The sequence below is a fragment of the Procambarus clarkii genome, chromosome 40, assembly GCF_040958095.1.
Source record: "Procambarus clarkii isolate CNS0578487 chromosome 40, FALCON_Pclarkii_2.0, whole genome shotgun sequence".
Lineage (NCBI taxonomy): Eukaryota > Metazoa > Arthropoda > Malacostraca > Decapoda > Cambaridae > Procambarus > Procambarus clarkii.
The window spans coordinates 34,538,945-34,550,884 of record NC_091189.1 but is presented as its reverse complement, the minus strand read 5'-3'; the positions used below and the strand labels follow the sequence as shown (position 1 = coordinate 34,550,884).

The following is an 11,940-nucleotide window of genomic DNA, read 5'->3' as shown; positions in this document are numbered from 1 at the left end:
TTTCGCTCTCATTCTGTGAGCTGTTGTTGCTGTCCTCTGCAGTTCATTTATACATGCCTTGCTGTTATCATAACCCTGCCATGGCCTTCTACTGTTTGATAGAGGGGGGGGGGGTTGTAGATTATCAAGATCACAATCTTCTTCCCACCTGCTGTCAGAGCCCCTTGTATAGAGATTTTGCTTTAATTGGTACCCAGATTTTGCAGGTCTTCAAACTTCCATTTTTGCTTTATTAGGAGTGCTATTTCCCCCTCCCCATCTGTGTCCTTTCTTTTCTTATAACTTGGTACCAATCTGGAAAGATAGCATCCGAAATCATGTCATTTATTTTAATTTTCACTACTGTGATTATGTCAAGATCTGCCTCACTTTTTCTTTTATCTCTTCTGCTTTTTGGATACCCCATCAGTATTGGTGTACCAAACGTTGACTCTTCTTGGAAACTGGCAACAGAGTTAACCCTTTCTCTGGGGTCTGGGGGGGGCCAATGGAGTCCGGGCAGCTAGTGAGATGGAAAGAACATAATAGGTCTGAAAGTTAGGGAGGGGGTCTAAATGGTATCGGGGGTTTCAGAGATAGAGTGAGGTTGAGACTCAGAGGTTGAGGTTTGGGGGAGCTGGAGATTGGGATGGGGGGGGGGGGAGGGGAGAATGGAGCATGGGGGGGGGGGTTGAATAAGGAGAGGGGTTGTATTAATCAGGGGGAAATCAAGGGTAGGTGTGAGTTTAGGGGTAGAAGGGGAGAAGAGGGAGGTGGGGGGGCTGAGGATGGAAGGTGGGGAAGAGAAAGGGTTTTGTGGGCAGTGAAGAGGTGAGGGGGTTGCAAGGTAAGGGGGTCATATGGGAGATGAGGTGCATCTACCTGAAAATACCTGAAAAAAATTGTGTATATATATAAATGAATATATATACGTATAGATACAAAAATCAATAAATATTAATAAAAAATAGCCTTAAATAGAACAACTTGAGTGGAAGCATAGGAGGGTGTATATACCTACACAGTAGTCATTTATAGACATCCATATATGGTGAAACACATGTGAAGAACCTCTCTCACACTCACAGCTCCCTGACAAGAGAGCAAGCTTAGCTAGCTGCCAACACCCACACATCGTGTCAGCAAGGCGGACAGTCCGCCTGCTTTCTTTCGTAACTCTGACTGTATTTTCCACTTCTAAACTTTTTTTTATATACCTCTCCATCCTCTTTACTCCAGCAAAAAAAAGTGGAAGGGGCAGGGGAGTTTATGAGGGTACGAGGGGGAGGGGTGGGAACGTTGATTTATGTGTGTGTACTCACCTAGTTGTGCTTGCGGGGTGGGGTTGAGCTCTGGCTCTTTGGTCCCGCCTCTCAACTGTAAATCAACTGGTGTACAGATTCCTGAGCCTACTGAGCTCTAGCATATCTACATTTGAAATTGTGTATGGAGTCAGCCTCCACCACATCACTTCCTAGAGCATTCCATCTGTTAACTACTGACACTAAACAAATTTTTTTATACAAGAATAACTACTAAATAATGTTGTTCTTACCCTTGTTCTCCCCCTCCCTCCCTTCCCATACTGATACCTTGAAAAACGAGGATTGAGATCTCCCTCCCTCCAGGCACATGATGACAACCAAGGTGGCTTCCGCGGCCCTACTGCTCCTGGCCTTATGGGTGCTGACCTGCGCCTTCCTCTCCCACGCTCCCGACCTTCACCTGCACAGGTCTACCAGCACCCACGATGACGCCCACAGCTACGATGACCACCAAGCTCTCCAGACACAACTGGTGAGTAACTGGCAGCTGGCTAGTGACTGGTACACTGGCAGCTGGCTAGTGACTGGTACACTGGCAGCTGGCTAGTTTTAGTTATTTTTTTTAAATTTTAGTGAGAATGTCCGGATTTTAGGGAGACTGTACGTATTTAAGTGAGTGAGCACATACATGTACAGTATCTAAAATCTTGCAGGAGAAATTTAGTTTCCAATGGGATCTTTGGATTGGGGTGATGGGAAGGGGGGCGAGAATAGTCATGAAGACATGTTACAGTGAGTGGAGGGGGGGAGGGTTGTAAATAGAGTAGCAGAATAGCGTCACAAAGGTTGACAACAAATTCTAGTAAAACGAAAAGGATTAGTCAAAGAGGTTGACATGAAAATTTTAGTAAGACGGAAGGGTGCCGACGGAAAAATTAAAATGGCCCCATCTATCATGCTGCTATCCAGTAGTGGGGAGTAAGACGACCTCCGTGACTGCTTCCTCCAGTCATACCATATTTTTTTCGGTGAATCTCGACTGCGCACTCAGTCTTACTAAATATTTCCGATGGAGGTTTAAGTACCCTTCCGTCATCTCTATTTTCAATGACGTCATCAGACAGGCCTAATTCTCTCTCAATAGGTCCGTTTTCAATTATTACATTTAATCCCATTTTCAATGATTGTATATTTAATCGCATTTTACAAATATATTAAAAAAATTCAATATTGATTATTTCTAGTCACAATATTGAATATTAAACATGATGAAATTGCAGAAGGCGTTTAGGGACCATACAGTATCTCTTATTTATTTCCACCCATGTTAACACAGTCATTAACTGCCACTATGGAATAAACTGACAATAAACTTCGGTAGGCCTTTACATAAGAAGCAAGGAAATAGCACAATGCTCTTATCCATGTATTAGTCTATTTCTTTCCTAAAATTATAAACTTATCTATTGTATTTAATATATTCCTTATTGATTCTCCCCTTAGATTCTTCCACTTTAAGCATGTCACATATATAAAACTTCAGAAGACCCTATTAATACCTCCTTTTATACCCATTCATTCACTATTCACCTAACTATAGAATAGCTTATCTGTTCAAATTCTTTAAGTAGAGACTAATTAAAGTGTAAGATTGTTAGTACCCTCAGTTAAAGATCGTTTATTTGTACCAAATATTTTTAGTGAGTAGCCAAAGATCCTGAACATAAGAATGAATAAAAACCATCTTTCTGCTATTCATAATAATAAAACCTTTTAACTCAGTCTAACTCGAAAAGTATGGTTGTAATACACCATTTGGTTATTCAGATGTTGCTTAAACGTTTACTGGTCTGCTCAGGTGTTTATTTGCCACGTTGTGTTACAGATCTTCAACAAGTAATAATTTGTCTCATGTGTACTACAGAGAGCACTGCAGGAGACACAACAGAGAACGCTGGTGCTTCTCAATAAGATCTTGTGTGACGCCGATAATGTGCTGCCCTCTGGCGGGTTCTGCTTAGACAAGAGCCACCTCTTTGTTGGCGGGAACTACATGTGGAGTGCCAAGGTAATTGCAAATATTTGACTTTGTGGTTATCCCTTAGGTGCCAAGATTAATTACACATATACTGCTTAAGATACTAAGTGAACCATACTTAAGATTTATATATGCAAGATTAGAGGGGTAAAGGATTTTGCAGATGAGTATCAGGCCTAATCAAGCATTTACGACTTGTTTATGAAACGTTTGCATCTTTCTTCAATCATGGCAGCTGAGCCTGCAATTAATAACAGTTTATGAGCTCTAGAGTGCTACGAGGCTGTTAAGACAAATTAATGTTCAATGTTCATTTTCTGTTGAGTTGAAACCCTATATACACATCCAGAAAGTTGTCAAGGACTTGACAGTAGCTTACTAACCAAGTACCAGTATACTTTAGTACCGAGCTTAGTTTAAGACTGTTGAATCTTAGGGTAAACTCATTACAAGCATTCAGGAGGATCTGGGTTCTAGGCTAATGAAACAATGCAAGACCCAAGAGCTGCCAGCTGTCTTTCCCGCACTCACACAGCATATTACTTTATCATTGTCATGACTTGTCAAACTCTCGAAGATTGAAGACCTAGCAATTCATGCAATTTTACTTAACGTAACTGTCATTCAGAAAGCATTGGAGGAGGAGTACCTTCTCTCCCACAACTCAAACCTTTTTCCGTGAATGACAAATAATTAATTTCGAGTCCATATATCTCTGGGCAGCTGTGTGCGGGACTTGAAGCCCTCTTCGGGTACTCCACTGTCGCTGACCTCGGGGCGGGCCTTGGCCACTATGGTAGGTGTTTCCTTCGCATGACAGAGGGCATACTGACCCACCCCAACCTGGGGGAGGTCGAGGTCATCAACAACGCATACAAGCACCACATGCGTGAGGCCGGGCTTCTGGACGTCCCTCGGGTTATCAAGTCATGGAACGGTAAGTTTTTCTCTACCATAGATGTGGCCACACATTTACAATGCTAACCAATAAATATAAATGTTCTTCTGTTCTCCATGGACAGGGTTAGAGATCTGTTAGTCATATAGTTCAGCGATTTATAGAACAATCAACCACAGAAGGTGATTGTAGTGCTTTTAAAATGTTAATCTAACTTCATACACAAGAAATTCCTGGCAAGTTAGAACTTGTAGCCTTCCAGTCATAAGATTGTCCTCAGCTAGTGTGGTGGCTTCTATATTGGATATAAACACAATTTTAGTAATTCATAAAGTAACACTTTTATTGAATTCCCGTCTGTAAATAGGGATGCTGGACCTGCGAATGGGATAATCGAAGGGTGTCTGGGAACAACTTTATTACTTAATGGCTTTAATCCCAACCCGTCCTCTTAATAGAACGTCCCATTTTGACATATATTCTACCCAAGGCCAAAAATGTTCGTACTTGAAAATGGTAGCGGCCCGCGTAATTTACATACTGTCCCAATTTCTGTTTTGAGTCCACAGATGGGTTAGGATAAGGGCATGTTAATTCGACCGTTTCCTGACGTTGGGAAACCTTAGGAGGACGGCCTGCTAATCCAATTACTTCGACAGGGCGGTAGAGCGACGTTCTCGGTTTTTTAATAGGGAGGCTTCAATTCTTGATGGTCCAAGTAGTTGGGCATCATCCTTATCCTTTTGTAATGATTTATTGTTGTCTGATAATTACCTAACTACCTTCTTTGCCTCTAGGATGGGACGGAGCGGCAAACATCGGTGAGTTCACCAACGGGAGGATAGCGTCAGCGGACCTCTCCAGCCCCGCGACCCTCGGGGGTCCCTTCGACTGGGTGATGAGCCTGGAGGTGGGAGAACACATCCCAGAGTCCGGCGAGAAGAACTTCCTGGACAACCTGGTCAAGCACGCCTGCGTGGGTGAGTCGCCCTCCCGTTGTGTACCTACCACAAGGCTCAGGTGCTGGTGGGTCTTCTCCACACATCTTGACCTGTAAACATGATATGTGTTGCTCTTCTTTCCTCAGACATGAGCTCTGCTTTATCTCCGGTACATGAGCCTTCTCCTTGACCTACTACGACCTCTGTTACAGGAGTGGTGTTGTCGTGGGCGGTGCCGGGGCAAGGGGGACACTCCCACGTCAACTGCCGCTCCAACGAGTACGTCAGGAGGGAGATGGCCGCCAGGGGACTGGAGTCGGATAAGTTCGTTGAGGCGAGGCTGCGAGCCATTGTCGACCTCCCTCACTTCAAGAATACCATAATGGTTTTCAAGTTTCCTAGGAAGAGGTGTTAAGATCAATTTGTCTCTTACAACCAATTCCAATCAATTGACCTCTTTCGTTAACCCCTTTCCAATCCCAAGGAACCGAGGCCAGGTAAGCTGGGGATGGAAGACTAGGGCGAGGATGCAGAAAACTTAAGTAGGGAACAGGATACAAGTTGGAGGTGGTAGTTACAACTCGGTTGCCCAACCACTGTGGATTTTGAATTACAATGGTGCTATATGACGTTCTTCGTTGTACATTTGCATTTCAGGGCGTCGCCCAGGGGTTAGGATTTTATGCAGTTGGCAGTTGGCGATAGATGCTGGTTTTTGTCAGGGCTTTGTTTTTTTTTTGTCGTCGGTCTTCTAGCTTCAGAGTTCTGTCATCTGGTGTTTTCCGTTATGTTTACATCGGCGGCTTTCTTGGTCTTCTTGGTCGTTTTACTTCTGGTAGATATGGCAGTGTTATTAGTCAAGGTCGTGGGTGTGGCGTCCAGTAGGAAGTCTGCAGGTCTGAAGTTCCACTTGTGTCTGGAGGGGGATGGTGCTCCGGCTGAGATTTCTTCATCTAACGAATCGGAAGAGTCGAAAGCAGAGGTGTTGGAGGTGGTGGTCCTTGGAAGTTGAGTGGTGGCAGAACCTGCAGTTGAAAGAGGCGCTGCGGCCAGCTGTGCAGCTACAGGACTGGTGGGTGGAGCTGCAGGGGATGTCATCGTATGTGAAGGCGTTGGTTCCAGCGCTGCTTCCTCCGCAGCGGCTGCTGGAGCGGGTATGGCTGCAGTGGACCGTAGATCTGTGAGTGCGGTAGTGCTCACAGTGATGTCTGGGTCAGGGGCCTGGGTAGCCAACGTGGCTCGGGCACGGTGAAGGTTGGGAAGTCATTTGCAGCCTGGAGTATGTACACGATCCTCACATATTCTCGGTAGTTGGGTCCAGCATTCTTGTTTACCACTATGGTAAGGGCATAAAACACAAATAACATACAAAGAGGAGAAAATGTTTGAATTCACTTAAACAAAAGCAATATCTGTAAGGTTAGGTTAAGGGTTATATACATTGCACAAATATGTCCAACACAATTAACTAAATAAATAAACTACATCTGAAAGGTTAGGTTTAGGACAAAGAATAGGAACAAATTATATCTAACGAATAAACACACAAAGATCTGATAGAGGTTTGGTCAAATGACAAAATATATACAATACACACAATAAACACAATAAATACAACTTTAGAGACTTGAGGAAATTTAAGTAAAAATGTTCAAAGTGTTTAAAACACACCTCTAAGCAATATCTTTTGAAAATTCTTAAACACACCATTATTAATAAATATCCATTGAAATGAACAAACACCTTAAATGATGAGTGTTTGTTACAGACGCCATTTATTTATTAAATTATGAGCAAAGTTTGTTACAGTGAGAGATGATTTCCTTGTCAAGTATAACTTTCTATATAATATTCTAAACTAAAATTACTCTTTGAAACATCATGTCTCAAAGTTTACAAGGAAATCCAGTGCACAAGGAAATCCTAAAGCGTATCCTTTTTATATAAATATGCATTAAAAAGTACAATTGTTAATTAAAATTATCTAGGAACGTATTAATGCTGTGTAAAAAAGTCTGAAAGATTTTTTAATGCACGAAGATGTCTTAGAGAATATCCCTGATGGCTCTGAGTGTATCTTTCTTACATAAAGAAGGCATGGAGAGTGTCCTTTAATCCATGAAGGCATCTTGGAGAATATGCTTGATTTCTCTGAGAGTCTCCTTTGATGCAGAACGTTATCTTGGAGGTGAACAAATCCACAAGAGCCGTGACGAGGGTGGTGGATTTGTTCATTTGATGCATCACGCTATTGGGATTTCTGTGTTAGTATCTTGGAGGTGTTTTGGAGAATATCATTGATGGCTCGAAGAGTATGCTTTAATGCCTAATGATGTCTCAAAGAGTAATTTTAGTTTAGAATATTATATAGAAGTTATACTTGACAATTTTAATTTATTACTGCATGAAACGTAGTTTTGTTTAAGAACAGTGTTAGTAAAAGATATTAAGTTTGTAAAGATAAATGCATTTACAGTTTTGAAAATAAGTATATAAATGAGTAACATTTTGAAAATAACATCCCCTCCGTGGTGCCTCCTTGCCGTGGTGAGGGGCTCACGTACACCTCCCTGGGACGGGTGTGGGTTGCCTGTACCCCCTCTCCTGGCCCCTCTTTGGGTGGTGTACGTGCTGAAGGGCATCATGTAGGGGCCTTGTGAGCCATCGGACCACCAGCTGCAGGGGTCGCTTGTGAGAGGCCGCCCTGAGTGGATGGTTGGGTGTCCAGGCTAGGGCGATAGGGGGACTGGGGTCTTAGCACCAGTGTGGGAGAATGAACGAAGTAGTAGGACTCCCTGTTGAAAAGGGGGAGCACTGCTGGGGACAACACACCCTTCTTGCACTGGCCCGCGCTCGGCCTCCCTGGCTGCCCAGTACGTTGCTGCTGGGACGCCTGTATCTTTGAGTCAGAAGCGGAAACCTGGCTCCTCTCCTTCCTCCTTCCCTGTCGGTAAGAAAGCTTCGCTTTCTTCTTCACCCCCTCTCTCTGATTCTATCATTCCTTCCCCTCCCGCTTCGGTGGTGGTGCCCCCTGTTCCTACTGTGGGAGTTTCTTTAGCCCCTGGTTACATCTCGGTTACTGCCGTTGCTGAGGTGCGCTCCCCTCTTTCTGCCCCCCCTCCTCCCCTTCTTTCTCCTCCAGACCCTGCTCGTCCACCTCTGGTCCGTCCTCCCGCTTCTTGCCCTCCTTCTTTACTCAGTTTACCCATGCCCCCTAACCCTGACTTCGCTGACCCTGATCCGGACTCTGTGCATTTTTAGCGTGCTGTGTTCCTTCTTCACCTTTGTTTCTTCTTTGCTCTCTGTTGCTCTCCTCTCTCTCTTTGCTGATGTCTTTTCTCCAGTGGAACATCCGTGGATTTTACGCCAGTTTCCTTGACCTCCAACTTCTCATTTCACAGTTTTCGCCCCTTTGTGTCTATCTCCAGGAGTCGATGCTTGGTTCTCGTCCTGGTCGCTTCCGTGGCTATTCTTTTCTCTCCCCCTAATTCCATAATTCTTCTACTCTCTTGATTCGTTCCGATGTTCCCTTTGTCCCCTTACTTTTTTCCTCGCCTCTCCACTGTTCTGCCGCCCGTATTGTGCGTAGATGGTACACGGTGATGGTATATTGTGCGTAGATGGTACACGGTGTGTTCTATTTATCTACCCCCCAGTGTCCCACTTTCTCTTCCCGATCTTAAACACCTCCTAGACTCCTTGCCGGAGCCTGTGCTCCTGCTGGGTGATTTCAATTGTCGTCATGCCCTTTGGGGTGATGTGATGACAAACACCCGGGGTCGCCTCCTTGAACCTTCCATCCTCTCTTCTTCCCTGTCCCTTCTTAATTCTGGTGAGCCCACTCATTTGGACTCTCGGACTCGCTCCCTTTCTTGTCTCGATCTTTCTCTGTGCTCGTCATCCCTTTCCTTAGATTTCGGGTGGCGAGTCCTTGATGACCTCCATGGCAGTGACCATTTTCCTATCCTTGTCACTCTTTTCTCCTTTCGCCCTCCTCTCTCCTTCCCTAGGTGCCGGTTTGCCGAGGGTGACTGGCGCCTCCTTACTCTCCTTGCTACTATTTCCGACCTCTCCGTTTTACCTCTCCCTCGCGCCCTCCTTCTTTTTCATGACACTGTCTTTGACGCTGCCTTCCACTCTATTCCTCGCTCTTCCTCTCGGGGAACGCGGAAGTGCGTTTCCTGGTGGAGTTTGGACTGTGCTCGGGCTGTCCGCTGTAAGCGTGCAGCCTGGAAGAGACATCGCCGCCGGCAGACGGTTGAGTCTTTTCTTTTGTTTCGGAAGGCTAGTGCGGTGGCCCGTAGGACCATCCGTGCGGCTAAACGTGCTTGCTGGGAGTCTTATGTCTCCACCGTTACGTCCGAAACTCCTCTTCCACTGGTCTGGAAGCGTATCCGCAAGATTGTGGGTAAGTTCGTTCCCGATGTCTCACCGGTCCTTCGGCTTCATGGTGCTCTTGTGGCGGACCCGTTGCAGGTTGCGACCGAACTGGGTTCCCATTTCTCCTCTGTTAGTTCTGGTTCTCATCTCCCCCTATCTTTCCTTCTTAGTAAGCCTCTCCTTGAATCTCGTCCTTTAAATTTCTGTACTTAACTTCACCTGCCCTATAATGATCCCTTCTCTCTCTCTGAACTTCAATCTGCCCTAGCCCTTTGTGGTTCTACGGCAGCGGGCTCCGATGGCATTCATTATGAAATGCATCGCCATCTCCCTCCGTGCACGTCTCAGTATTTACTGAGTCTGTACAATCGGGTCTGAGAGTCGTCGTCAGTCCCTGAAGACTGGCTCGATGCTGTTATCCTCCCTGTTCGGAAACCAGGGTCTCTCGGGTCATCCCCCAAGGACTTCCGCCCTATTGCTCTCACGAGTTGTGTTTGCAAATTCTTTGAACGTATGGTCAACGTTCGTTTGATGTGGTTCTTAGAACACTATTGCCACCTCTCCCCTTCTCAATTTGGTTTTCGCAAGTGCCGCAGCACACCAGATGTCCTGGTGAACTCGGAGGGCTATATTCGTACTGCTTTTGCTGCGAAGACCTCCGTTGTTGCCGTCCTTTTTGACCTGGAAAAGGCTTACGACACTACCTGGCGGTATCATATTCTGTCTCAACTTCATTCTTTTGGCCTTCGTGGGAACCTCCCTCTCTTCCTCTGGAGCTTCCTCTCTCGTCGTTCCTTTCGTGTACTGCTTGGTACTGCTCTCTCTGCCCCTTTTCAGCAGTATGAGGGTGTACCCCAGGGTAGTGTTCTGAGCACTACTTTTTTTCTAGTTGCCCTCAACGGTCTTCTTTCCTCTCTTCCTTCTGGCGTCTTCTCTGCTCTCTATGTTGATGATCTTACCCTTTGCTGTCGGGGTGATGATTCCCCTCTCCTTCAACAGCGGCTTCAACTTGCGATTGATGCCGTGTCGTCTTGGGCCAACGATCATGGCTTCAAGTTCTCTGCGTCTAAGACTTGTGCTATGACTTTTACTCGGAGGCATGTCGTTCTTCGTTCTTCTTTGTCACTTTATGGTCATCCCATTGTGTGCAGGGATTCCGCGAAGATTTTGGGGTTAGTCTTTGACACTCGTTTGTCTTGGTCAGCCCATATCTCTTACCTCCGAGTTGAATGCTCTAAGGCCCTTAACCTCCTTAAGGTTTTGTCCCATACTTCTTGGGGAGCGGATAGGCGCACGCTCCTCTATTTGCACTCCTCTCTCGTCTTGTCTAAACTCGATTATGGTTGCCTTGCATACTCTTCTGCTTTTCCTTCTACTCTTTGCCGTCTCGATTCTTTGCACCATACTGGGTTGCGTCTTGGCTCTGGTGCCGATCGTTCGACTCCCGCCCTTAGTTTGTATGTTGACACTGACTTTCTCTCTCTTTTCAGGACCGCCGTGATCGCTACTGTCTTCGCTATCTTGCGCGGTCCTTCCAACATCCTTCCTCTCGCCTCTGTCTTGCATTGACTTTTCCTCCTCCTGTGGTTCCTGTTCCTCTTCATTGTCTCCCACTTTCTGTCCGGTTATCTCGCTTACAGGATTCTCTTTCTGCTCATATTTCTAATGTTTCTCCTCGTATTGTTCCTTCCTTACCTCCGTGGAGAGTCCCCCTTCCCAAGTTTTGTATGTCCTTGACATGTATTACTAAAGACTTTACCCCTCCTACAATTCTGAAAAGCCTCTTCCTTGAGCACTTTTCTTCGCACTCCCACTCTATTTCCATCTTCACTGATGGGTCTAAGTCTGCGGACGGTGTGGGCTACTCTGTTGTTTTTCCTGACCGTACTTATATGTGTCGCCTCCCTTCGGAGGCTAGCGTCTTTACGGCAGAACTTTATGCTATTCTCTATGCTCTTCGTCTCTTGCTTTCTCATTCTCATTCCTCCTTTGTGGTTGTAGTTGATTCTCGTAGTGCCCTCATGGCTCTAGGGTCCTTTAATCCTGTCCATCCGGTGGTCATCGAGATTCAACATTGGCTGTTTCTTATTTCTAGTAAATTTAAATCAGTAGAGTTTTGCTGGGTTCCCAGCCATGTTGGTGTTTCTTTCAATGAGCATGCGGATGCTGCCGCTAAGGAAGCTATCCGTTCTTGTCCCATCTCCCGTAAAGGTATTCCTTATTCCGACTTTTATCCTGTTATTCATTCTTCCATTCTTGCCCGTTGGCAGGGTTGTTGGTCCTCTGTGGTTGGTAACAAGCTGCGTACTTTCAAACGTAGTGTGTTCCCGTGGCCTTCCTCCTACCACCGTAACCGGCAGTGGGAAACTGCTTTGGCACGGCTGCGGGTTGGTCATACCCGCTTAATTTAACTTCGGTCACTTAATGGAGCGCCGCCCT

The 11,940-nt window shown here is 45.6% G+C and overlaps 1 protein-coding gene across 1 annotated transcript; it reads left to right on the top strand.

Moving 5' to 3' along the window:
* Positions 1-1,611: 1,611 nt before the first annotated feature.
* On the top strand, positions 1,612-5,544 carry LOC123758113 (uncharacterized). The gene is made up of 5 exons (XM_045742298.2): positions 1,612-1,776; positions 3,169-3,312; positions 4,006-4,219; positions 4,978-5,160; positions 5,334-5,544. The coding sequence occupies exons 1-5, from the start codon at positions 1,612-1,614 to the stop codon at positions 5,534-5,536; spliced, it is 909 nt and encodes a 302-aa protein (XP_045598254.1). The 3' UTR covers positions 5,537-5,544.
* Positions 5,545-11,940: the final 6,396 nt, after the last annotated feature.